Genomic DNA, 11,335 nt, shown 5'->3' with positions numbered 1-11,335 from the left:
TGATTTTTGTAGAGGAACTGAAAGTTCATTGTCAGCCAGAGATTGTGAAGGCCACGATACTGGATTTTTAAAAATATTGTGCGTGATATCAGAAGAGAACTGAAAATGCCAATAGGAATACTTGTGCTAGGAATAAATATGATCGGATGGCTGGATAAATGGTAATAAACTTTCGTTCATGTGGACCATTTATGTCGACGTTTTTGCGTGATCTGGTTTCCCTGGCTAGTCTAACATTTCCTGTCCGGAGTTACAGGGCCCTGGGAAGACGGTGAGATTCGCCTTCTTGATCTGCTGCCTTCCAACTGGTGTAGAAACACCCCTTTTGCTGTTCGAAAGGGATTTACAGCAGTCTTGGTCTATCAGCAGTAAAAGAACACCAATATCGCTCCAATCCCGGCTACTGTTGTGCTTGGAAGGGAACTTGCTTGTGGAATTGCTCTTATGCTTCTGCTTCCCATGTCCTTCTGTGTGGGAGAAGCTGTGGGTGTGAAATTTGTTGCCGAAGGACCCTTGGTTACTCGATGCAGTACATCTTTGAAACAACACACAATGCTAACAGTGCCAATGGTGGTGTGATTCATTTTTAAAATCGTAGATGGGGCGCCAAGTATGTGGCCTGAGTTATTCTGGAAGGTTTTGAGCTTATTGATTGTTGTGCGAAACTGGAAGGGTGAGGGAGGATATCTGCAAGGTTGTTGTTAAGGTTTGAGGCCTTCTTTGGATACAACCTTGAACTATGGGATGAGTTAGAGACTGGCGAAGCATGGCTTGCTGTTCAGCCTTGGTGTCAATATCCACGGGGAGACAAGAAGCGATGCCACATTTTTAGCATTTGAGTTCAACCAGCTGGGAGTTTGTCACCAAACAAGTGGGACTCCTTTGTCACCAGCCTTACTGACACTGAGGGGTTTGTGTCCTGCCTGAATGGAACAGAGCAAATTCACGGAGAAGTGATACAGAGTGAGTGAGGCGCGGATTAACTTGTACACTCCTCATCTTCATCCTATCACAGGCAGGAAACAACACATACAGTTTCTCTCTCCGTGGATGCTTTATTACTTTTTGAGTGTTTTCCCAATTTTTTGTTTTTTCAGTTATAATAAAAGTGCGTCTCAGCTGGTGGATATGGCTGTTTGATTCGTCAACCAAGACTTTTCACAGTTGTGCGATACTGCAGAGCCAGGTTGTTCTCCAGAGTGAGTCACCATTGTGGGCCTATGTTGAATAACTGTACCTTAATCTTGCCGTTTTAAAGTATCGAACACGCATTGAATTGTGATCGTCTTCGTGTTCCCCTCTGCACTTAATTGCTCGAGTGCAGGATGCAGTAAAGTTGAAGCAGACTGTGTTGGTTACAGCTGGTAAGAGAATGCAGCAGTCTTTGCGCCTCACCTATATTGTGGTCTAGGGACAGAAAGTTCAATAAATGGGGTTAAAGTAGATTTTCGATTTGTTTATCTGTAGTAAACCTTCTTTGAATGCATTTGAGAAAATATAATAGGAAGCGGCTGCAAAACAAAGTTTTTAGAAGCTTGTCATGGATACTCATCAGTTGTTCAAACTCTTAATTGGTTGGTTCGTCGAAGCAGCGACCAGTGTTATTTTAGGCAGCCGAATGCTCGAAATGAATTACGTGTTTTTTAATCATTGGCCACACAAAATATGGAGAAAAAAGACGAATCTGTATATCTCAACACAAAGTAACGTGCTACTGAATGAAAAGAAAAACGCAAAGTTTATTTCGGTAATTAAGGCACATTCGATAAGACTACATTTTTTGGAAATGTTCAGGGGCGTTTCCTTAGATTTGAATAGAGTGACACACGTCTGGCCAGACCGCACCCTGGATTGGTCCATGACTTCCTCCTGAAAGAGGGGTAGAGAAAATTGGGATTGAGAGAGATGGTTACAACAATTTCCACCAATATCTACACAAGTCAAGGTAGTTTTTTTTTACTCTTTAGAGCATGCTCTATTGAAGTAGTCCTTTGATTCTCTGGAAAACACGCAGTATGTTCCCTCTGATCATTTCTGTATCATTAACAATTGGAAACATTCCAAGTTATCATAACATAGGAACTGACTTGAACTGCACGCTTTCTACCATTGTGCCACAAACATTAGGAAAGTTAATAAAGCAGTGCCTTTACCAGTTTAAAATATACGTGGTGAAATTTGAGCAGAACTGTCAATGCCCATTGGCGACGGAATGTTCCTGGCTTGTCAACGAGTCACTTGGAACATTGTCATTTTATCAGGATTGAAAATTTTACTCAAGGTCAGTGTTGATCTGAGAGCTATACACAGTGAAATTGACCATAGCTTTGGCTAATAATGGGAAGCGTACAATTATGGTTTATATATGTGTAATTGTGTGTGTGTTGGTGTGTGTGTGTGTGTGTGTTGGGGTGGGGGGGGGGGGTGTTGGGGGCGGTGGGGGCACGTGTGTGTGACGTGTGTGTGTCTGGAAGCAGCATTAGTGGTTGTATTTTGTTTAAACCTGAGTCAAAGTGAATTGCTATCTATTATAATCCGTGCTGTGTTTTATGACAGAAGAGATTCAGAAGGTTCTGGTCGCCCAATATGACCACTAACGGGTCCTGCCGTTTGAGGCCTTAACAAGTGAGGCACTTCACAGTGAAAAGCATTAGAACAATTTTATTTTTTTAAAGATTCACAGATGCTTTGTTTAATTTAATTTTGTATAATGGAACAGGAGGTTTAATTTAACGCTGCTTTTTGACCGGGCCTATTGCAGTGAAATTCAGAGCAGAGGTGGGAGGGTGAGTGAAGGAATAATCAGAGTTAATAATTTGCTCGCAACTCCAAAGGCAGCAGGCTCCCGGGGGAGAGCGAAGAGACACAATTTAGTGATGGCCCCAAGACATCGCGAACAGTTCTAACATCTCGTCTTCTTAGTAGGGGCCATGACTAGCAGACGCCCAGAATGGAGAAGCCTCATCCTGGTTGGCACCAAACACATCGATATACTGTGTCGAAATGTGCAGAAACGAAGTCCAGATGCCGCATAGAGTTCAAAACCCTCTGAACAACCTCCCGACTTTTAAGGAACGCATGCCACATTTCTGACAGGCTGCAGATCGCCCACTAGACTTACCACGGATCTCGGAAGCCATCTGAACTGTGTGGAAACAAGTCAGCAAAAATTCAGAACAGCAGCCTTGGAAGAATAATGTGTGTGTGAGAGAGGGAGAGAGAGTGTTTTTGTTTGGCGTTTGTGGCGTCTGTGTGCCGTAGGCGTGTGTGTGTGTTTGTGGTTGTCTCACCGAGTGCTCAGAGATCAACGTCGGCACGTTCCATTTTGAAGAGATCATCTTCACCACTGTCCAACGTCAAGTGACCGCCCGGAGAATCAGTGCCTACAGTCTGGGCATCTTCATAATCGCCTAGAGCTGAGAGGAAAAGTGATGTTCATTGAAGTAAATTGTAAACAATCAATAATTAGAATGATATTTATACGTATCAGTCTGCCAAATAACTAAAGGACAGGAACGTAAATACATTGTAGTGATCAGTGTCGGTGAGTTTAGTGGATGGAGGATTATTGTATAAAGTCGCTTTGCAGAATTCTCTAGTTTCGATATAAAGCCACACGATTCCCATTTAACCAGTGTCCGCATCAAGATGCACGTGCATTGCACAGCTGCAGGGACTGGTGATCAAACACATTAACTGTTTGTTCTTCCCTTTGATCTGTTTTATACCCTTGAAATTATTGGGTGAAATGTCTATGATATTGCTTTATACTCAAAATATATTCACAGTTTTATGTTGGCGGAAATCATTCTGCAATAACTGGGATCCTGGGCGGTGCAATATATTGGTGTATAATCTTTCAGAATGTATTTGCTATTTTACACAGTCCAAATGGTGAAGAACAAAAGCCTTATGCTCGGTAGTAAAATTCCACCCAAACAGACTACTGAAGGAGTTCCCTTCAATGTTTTCTGACCCAGAATCTTTGCCATCCAACTTGTGACCAATGTAATATTCGAAGTGATTGAATGAGTCAATGGAATCTGAAACTGTTTACCAGAGAGAGAGAAAAAAATGTTTGTTGGAGCAATTGTTAGGAACAGAGTCAGAATTGCGTCATCGCGATACAGAATGTTTCAGCTCATCGGAGCACAGATCAGAATAATTAATTGTTAGGTTTCATCGTTATTCTGTAACCACGAAATTAGGCGATCTGTGGACTAGCAGCACTGGCGTCACTCGATTGTATTATGTATTCGAACATCTTCTCTGTTTATCGCCTCAGATACCTGAGGAAGGCAGCCTGCAGCCCAGTGGAAATCGGGGACAGCGCTTCAGTTCGCATTTCTCAATCAAAGGACAAAAAATAACATTCTTTGAAATATAAAGCGCTGTGGGAATATTCAAAACAACCTCGCAACTACTCGCAGTATACACAGGAGCCGTGAGAAAGGGAACTTTCACGTGAGGGTAGTGATTGGAATGGGGGTCGTGCCCATTCATTGCAACAACTTATCGAGAGGGTTAAAGGGAAATGGAATTCCACAGTGTGGATTGGGTTTGCAATGGAAAATACGAACCTGAGCCATGGGTCAGAGCGGGATCGATGCGAGGCAGAATATCATCAATCTCTTCGTAAAGGGCTTGGTAGAAACCGCTGGACGATTCCATGCCGCCAGTGACAGCCCCTGTTCGAGGGAAGGCGGAGGGATTAATATTTTGCTGCAATCGAGACCGGTGTAATAGTGCAATATTTGCGAATGAAACACTTCACATATGGTTAATGCCAATGGAGAAAGCCAGTTATAGTGAACATGGAGGGACACAATTGGCTTCATGCATTCATTCTCGTGAGAGCGCGCGTGCGCGCGCGTGTGTGTGTATTTGCACATCTGCATGGACACCTATTCAACTTCACCAAACATAGGCCCAATTTAATTACGGTCGGAAAGGCCGGAATGATCGGATTGCAGGAGAAATGTTTTCCAGCTGCTCACTCGGCCATGATGCCCATGGGGATTACAGTTGAAGAGAAGCTGGAAGGAAAATTGGCTGCTCTCTGCAGACAGCATCAGTTTAGAAACATGAGGGATGTGTTCATGGTTCCTTGTTATATCAGATCAGTGTCAGCAGCTTATTTGCAGGGTGCAGGGAACACTAGTGTGTTGGTTTTTCGAATCTGAGGGTCTCAATCTGTTTGGATGCTGAAGAATTATTGATGAATGCCTAAAATCCCACAAATGTCTCAGGACTCAATACGGTGGATTGACTCTGGTGAGAGAGTTTGGGTTTGAGCATCCAGACTCAGAAACTGAAGGAATGGAATAGGCACTGAGTGGGTAAATAAAGAATTACTGGAAATAATAACTGAAACACAGAGCCCAAAATAGCTTAATTAATTTTCTTTATCCATTGTTGTGCCAATTGGATTGAAATGAAGTCGCAGAACCGGTGGATCAACTTGGAATATGTACATTGACAGTCAAGTGGCTCTGCCATTTAAATTCGGTATCTCACCGAATCGTCGAGTGCTTTGAACGGAATTAGTGGTAAAAAAAAATACGGTTAACATTCGTTTCTTAAATGACATGTGGCCTTCTGTGGGAAAGGTAGAGGTGGTGATAGCGCGCCAAGGTATTGTTCAATTTCCGAGATTCAGCGTGAATTCGGCGCTCCTACTTGAGTCTCACCTTTTCTCTTTGCCTTTCTCTGTATCAATGACATGAGTGCCATTAACTCGACGATCATCAGGACTCCGAGTGTTATACAGATCACAAAAGAGGTGGAAGTAGTTTTTACATCATGTCCTGGTTGAAATATTATAGAAAGATTTAAAGGAGAAACAGGCTATCTTGCATTTTAAATATTTCCATTATTCTGTAAAACTCAAATTGAATTCCGAAATCAACAAAAGCAATAGATTGTCAGAAATATCTAGCTCTTCTCGTGAATAAGGCCTTTAACGTTAACAAGAATACTATACTAATAATAAATACCTGCAGCTGTGGTCGGAGAAGACGTCGACGACAAATAGGGCCCTGTGCAGTAAATATGAAAATTATTGTTTTAAATGCATCTGTTGTTCTTAATTGACGAACTAATCCGTTATATTCAGAGATCAAGTGCTAAGCACCTCCTTCCCGGCCTCAGTCTCCACCACTCTGCACTACCCTTACCCGAACAAATCACACTGGCATCTTCCTTGTGATTACAGTCGTGTTGAACTGACGCTGATGAAGGACAGTCGGACAGAAATTATTCTTCTCCTGTGCACTTCACTCCATTCAGCCATATATCACCTTCACCCTGGCCAAAACTGGCCCCTCCAGTGACCATAAGAGCGGAACTGCAACCCTGCTGTCTGCAGACAACATTGGCATCGGCCATACCCCAGGAGTCATCACACACCGTTGCCCAGTTGTTGTTGAACAATATCTCCACTCTTCCGGAGCAGCTGTTGTTGTTACCTCCAGCCAGGCGCAAACCTAAACCCGACTCTGTCTAGGGAATAACTGATTATTGTTTCTGTCGCAAAATCAAGGAGTACTAGACAAATTGTTGGTTTAATAAAGAGAAGCAAGCACCTGATTCTCCATCGTAATCATTTGCACTGTGGGCCTGCTCCTTCGTCAAGTTTCCTCCTGTTGAGAAAGGAAATGTGCTGACTGTATTAGACCACAATGTCTGAAATAACACCCGCACATCGAGATGTATGTTGCGTTACCTGAACAAATAACGCCTGCATCTTCCCGGTGATGACAATTGTGTTTACCCCACGGGTCTGTCTGACACTGCCAAATGGTCGCCTCGTGTGACATGCATTCCACCTCATCGAGCCAAATAGGTCCAGATCCTTCTCCAAATAACCGAGCGTTATAATCAATAGAAGCGAGGTGACCGCACTGTAGCTGTTTACAGATCACTTCTGCATCATGGCGATCCAGTTTTTCAGAGCACACTGTTCCCCAGGTCCCATTGTAGAACACTTCCACTCTCCCCTCACAGCGATGCTTTCCATTCACCAGCCGCAGTTCTTTGTGTTCTACCAATGAAGCAACAGATAATCAGCTTGATAACTCCTTTAATATTGTGTAGGACAACACAAGATGCATCGTCCTTGTTACCTTGTCGCCAATTATTACTTCTGAATTGTAGTAGAAACAGCTGTACTCCAAATGTACGAAGTAGAATTATTAAAAGGAGTTTAAAGGCTAAGCCACACTTAGCTGAGAAACGGTATTGATTGATTTGAGGAAGATTCAGAAAGAGAACACAGGGCCAATGCAGAATGGGTTCTTATGCGCGACTTTTCTAAAGGCCTTCGAGAAGATATCTCACAGTAAATTCATTACTGAACTCAGAGCTATAGCGCTATGGAATCAGTCTAAAAATGGGTAGAAATTTGACTGCAAAATCCAAGTCCGTTCTAAATATAATTATGCAGAATCGCGAAGATGTTCTGCGGGCCACTGAGGTCACGTCTGCTGAACGTGTACAGCAACGACTTCAACTTGGGAATCGGAAGTATAAACTGTAGTATCATTTCGGAGGCAGAAAATCACTTTGCGCAGTTAACACGAAGAAAGGCTGCTGAAAATAATAATGCAATGACACCTTAATATACGAGCAGAATGGGTGAGCTACTAAGAGCTTAATATTAACATTGAACAAGCTGGCATGGTGAATTTCGGTAAGAAACATAAAGGGACCCCGAACTGCTTGTAAAATAATAGGGTCAATTAAGTACAGGGGCAAAGGTATCCAGGGATATAGAGATAACAATCTTCTATGCACTGGCAAAGTGCAATGATGGTACCATAAATACGCAAATGAGTAAATACAATATGAGATACAGAATATTTTTTTGTATGTTGTTACCAAGAAAGTGGCTCGAAAGTGGAACTTAGAGCACGTGTAACAGTTGACTCAAATAGCACACATGTCTTTACAAAGAGGCTACATATGTACCCCGGGGAAAATTAAATTGAAGGATAAGCAAATAATGCTAGCTAAAATAATCCGGACAGCAGAAATGCGACAGTTTCTAAAGGCCTTCGAGAAGATTATTTTATGTTGTGGTTTCTTTATGATTCATTTGTATAATCATCCGTATGAATCCTCAGATAATGAGCATATTAAGCGCATTCTAACCTGAGCACACGATCCTCACGTCTTCTTTATGACTACAGTCATGTTTACTCCATGGAGCTGAAGGGCAATCCCAGAGAAACGATTCGTTACCCGAACAGTTTATCTCATCCAACCAAACTGGGCCTGAGCCTGGTCCACAAGAATCAGGAAGCGTCATCTCCAATGCATTTCCACAACCCAGCTGTTTGCAAGCAACGTGAGCGTTGGCTACATCCCAGGAATCATCACAGACTGATCCCCAGATTCCAGCGTAAAAAACCTCAACTCGGCCAGCACATGGACTGCCACCATCGGACAGTCTTATCTGCATGTGCGCTGTTAGGCAACAAGAGAGCAAGATTATAATTTGCTCATGTGTTTCTGAGTTTTCCGACGAAGCATCTCTCCACACGGAACTATTACTAAGATATATAACACCCAAATGCTTCAAATATTCATACATCTCACGAAAGTATTTATGGCCTCCAGTACACCCATTGTTGTGCGGAATTCTCTGCACGTTTTGTTTTCCCAATTGTATTTGTTCCTACTGAAACGTCTAGTCATGTTATTTTTAAACAGTGATTTTCTAGACACGTTTTACAACTGTACCTGTTCCTCATCCAATAATGATAACTATATTTGTAACTTTTAATTCTGACTGCCTATTGCATTTTCTTTCCATTGGCTGACGTTAAGATCACTAGATCACTTCAAATCACACTAATTCACAGTCTTATTGGCCTGTTGGTAACGTCATCTGCGTACTGCTGAATGAAAGCCACACAGCCTCAAGTCAACTGTCTTACAATATGCAGCACTCAGGTGAATGCAGATGGCCTGCGGCTCTGCTCGTCTAATTTCCAATGTGTGTAAGTATGTAAGTGCTCCTACATCAGCATAGAACCCCATCCTTGCGCGTGTATATACATGCTCTATCTCACTCGAGTACATCGGCAGAAATTCTGCACATTGCTACGTACTGCAGAATATACATACAACGTTTCGGTCTGTGTTTAGATTTAAGTACTGCATAATGATAGATTCAAAAGTGCAGGATAAAATTCTGTTAAAATTAATGCTTTGCCAAATGAAATTTAGACCAATAGAGCTCGAGCACTTTTCTAATTATATACTGCGCAGTGGAACAGAATGCTTTCTGCGGATTATGGTGTCATGCCTGCACTAATGCCCAACTCCACATATTATTGGTCAGCAGGTACAACTACATTAGAGTTCACCTTCACCACTATCTTCTCATTTGCTGATAAACGACGCATGCGTGAATTTGTCGACTCCAGAATCGAAGATTTCAATGCCACTAGACAACTTCGCGCTTCCCCACGCCAGCCCAGCTCACCGCACCCAATCGCTTCCTATCCTGCACCCGCCAAGAGCTTCATTTTAACCGGTGCTCTGCTGGCTGAAACGTAGCAGATCACATTCACGCGCATCAGCTTATTTACTTTGTTTGCCGGGTTAACATTGCTTTCCCGTCCACCACTGCTTCCAGTTTGAAAGTGAGTCCCTGACCCACCCGCTCCCACTCTTGCACTTCCAGCTTATCACAATGATCACCACTGGCGCTAATCAATTTCTTTATTTCTCCAGACCTCTGCTTTCATAAGTTTCTCAGATACAGTACATGAACCGCGTCATGTCTCTCGCCGTCATGGGTGTAGGATCAAAGGTTCCTCCCAAAACACCTCTCCTTTTCTAATTATGACACCCCTTCGTGAAATATCCGGCTATGAAGACTTTTTAGCCAAGAGTTTTCTAACGCCTCGCTGTGTCAATTTCCTGTCTGATTGCGCTTCTGCTAAGTTTCTTTCGGCTTTTGCGTCGGTTGAAAGCGCTACAAAAATTCTCATCCTTGTTAGAATTCAGGGCTGCCTGCGTCCATTCTCCCTGCATCCACCCCTCTGCATTCACCCCACTGCTTTCAGCGATACTGAGTAAGTAACCTAACTCAGCACTTTGCTCATCAAATTAGCGTTTTATTTCCATTTGATCTGTGAATTGAAATATTCGTTACCTGAACACAAAACTCCCACGTCGTTGCTGTCAGTGAGAGACGAATTAAATAGAAATGACCTGCAATTCTGAAGATGCAATTCGTTTCCTTCGCACTGGACATAATTCACCCACACAGGCCCTTCACTCTCTCCGTACTTTGAAGCGTTATAAGCGGCTATCGCGTCCCCGCAGCCTAACTCTCTGCAGACCACTTTGGAATCATTCAGGTCCCACAGGGAGTCCTGCACTCGTCCCCAGATTCCGCTGCTGTATGTTTCAACTCGCCCATCACATCGGCTTCCCCCGTTAGTCAGTCTAAGCGACCAATTATCGCCTATAAATTGCAAGAAATTGAGACCAATGGTTAACGTTTAGCCAAAATAGCAGATACCCGGAATCACCTTTGCTCAGTTAATATTGGATTTAAGGGTGAACTTTTTGTTATACATATAATTACTCACAATTTACATAGTCTGATGTCACCCACGATTTCCTTTTCTCAGTTATTATACTTTAAATGATTTGCAAACAGCTGGCTCTGGTATTCTATGGGACACAACGTGAACTGCCCGTGAAGCCGAGAGCTTTTTATGTGCCCTGATCGAACACAGGTCCGGTGCTTATAAGGCTTCTGAATATCCACAGTTATCCTTACATCATAGAGGGGGCAACAAACAAGTTACATTTGATAGGGAGCTTTCTTTGACGTCCAAACGCACTTCGAAGCTTTAGAGAGCTTTTGATGTGTACTCACTGCGAATGCAGCGCTCCAAGCCATGTAATTGTTGGGCGTATTCGTGACCGTAATGTGCCCAAATGTGACTTTGTGAATCGTGGGAATAGGTTTGTAATAAAACGGCGCAACACTATGGGACCGAATGTTCCTTTGTCATGCATTAATTCGGCTTTTGTATCGCCAACAAAATCTGAATTTATTGTCCAACCCTAATTACTCATGAGCATGTGCTTTTGAGTAACCTTTTGCACAACTCTAGTGCATTCTATTGTAATTTCCAACATCAGCTAAGGAATTGAAGGTGTCTTGGATATTATTTTTAAGTGGCACTTAATCAACAATAATCTACTTGCTGCTGCTTATTTTGGGTTCTGTCTGGAACATTCAGCTTCAGACCACATAACAACATTGGCCTAAACATGGAAATAAAAGTGCTTAATTCCAATGGTAAGG

At 42.7% G+C, this 11,335-nt stretch overlaps 1 protein-coding gene across 1 annotated transcript; it reads right to left on the bottom strand.

Annotated features, from left to right (window-relative positions):
* Positions 1–3,297: 3,297 nt before the first annotated feature.
* Positions 3,298–9,042, bottom strand: LOC144675002 (scavenger receptor cysteine-rich type 1 protein M130-like). The gene is made up of 7 exons (XM_078536074.1): positions 8,940–9,042; positions 8,152–8,466; positions 6,725–7,042; positions 6,585–6,641; positions 5,691–5,807; positions 4,581–4,688; positions 3,298–3,416 (listed from the first exon to the last, which is right to left on the bottom strand). Exons 1-7 carry the CDS (start codon positions 9,040–9,042, stop codon positions 3,298–3,300), a joined length of 1,137 nt encoding a protein of 378 aa, XP_078392200.1.
* Between the last annotated feature and the right edge of the window lie 2,293 nt (positions 9,043–11,335).

This window comes from Cetorhinus maximus, unplaced genomic scaffold, assembly GCF_964194155.1.
Source record: "Cetorhinus maximus unplaced genomic scaffold, sCetMax3.hap1.1 HAP1_SCAFFOLD_884, whole genome shotgun sequence".
Lineage (NCBI taxonomy): Eukaryota > Metazoa > Chordata > Chondrichthyes > Lamniformes > Cetorhinidae > Cetorhinus > Cetorhinus maximus.
The sequence above is the reverse complement of the archived record's forward strand: the minus strand, read 5'-3'. Positions and strand labels throughout refer to the sequence as shown.

Coding starts and splice junctions, on each gene's coding strand:
- LOC144675002 (XM_078536074.1), bottom strand. CDS start 9,042: ATGGGGTTCTATGCTGATGTAGGAGCACTTACATACTTACACACATTG. Junction 7,043..8,151: donor CGTGAGGATCGTGTGCTCAG/GTTAGAATGCGC, acceptor CTTCATTGGTAG/AACACAAAGAACTGCGGCTG. Junction 3,417..4,580: donor CGCTCTGACCCATGGCTCAG/GTTCGTATTTTC, acceptor TTTTCCTCTCAG/CTCTAGGCGATTATGAAGAT.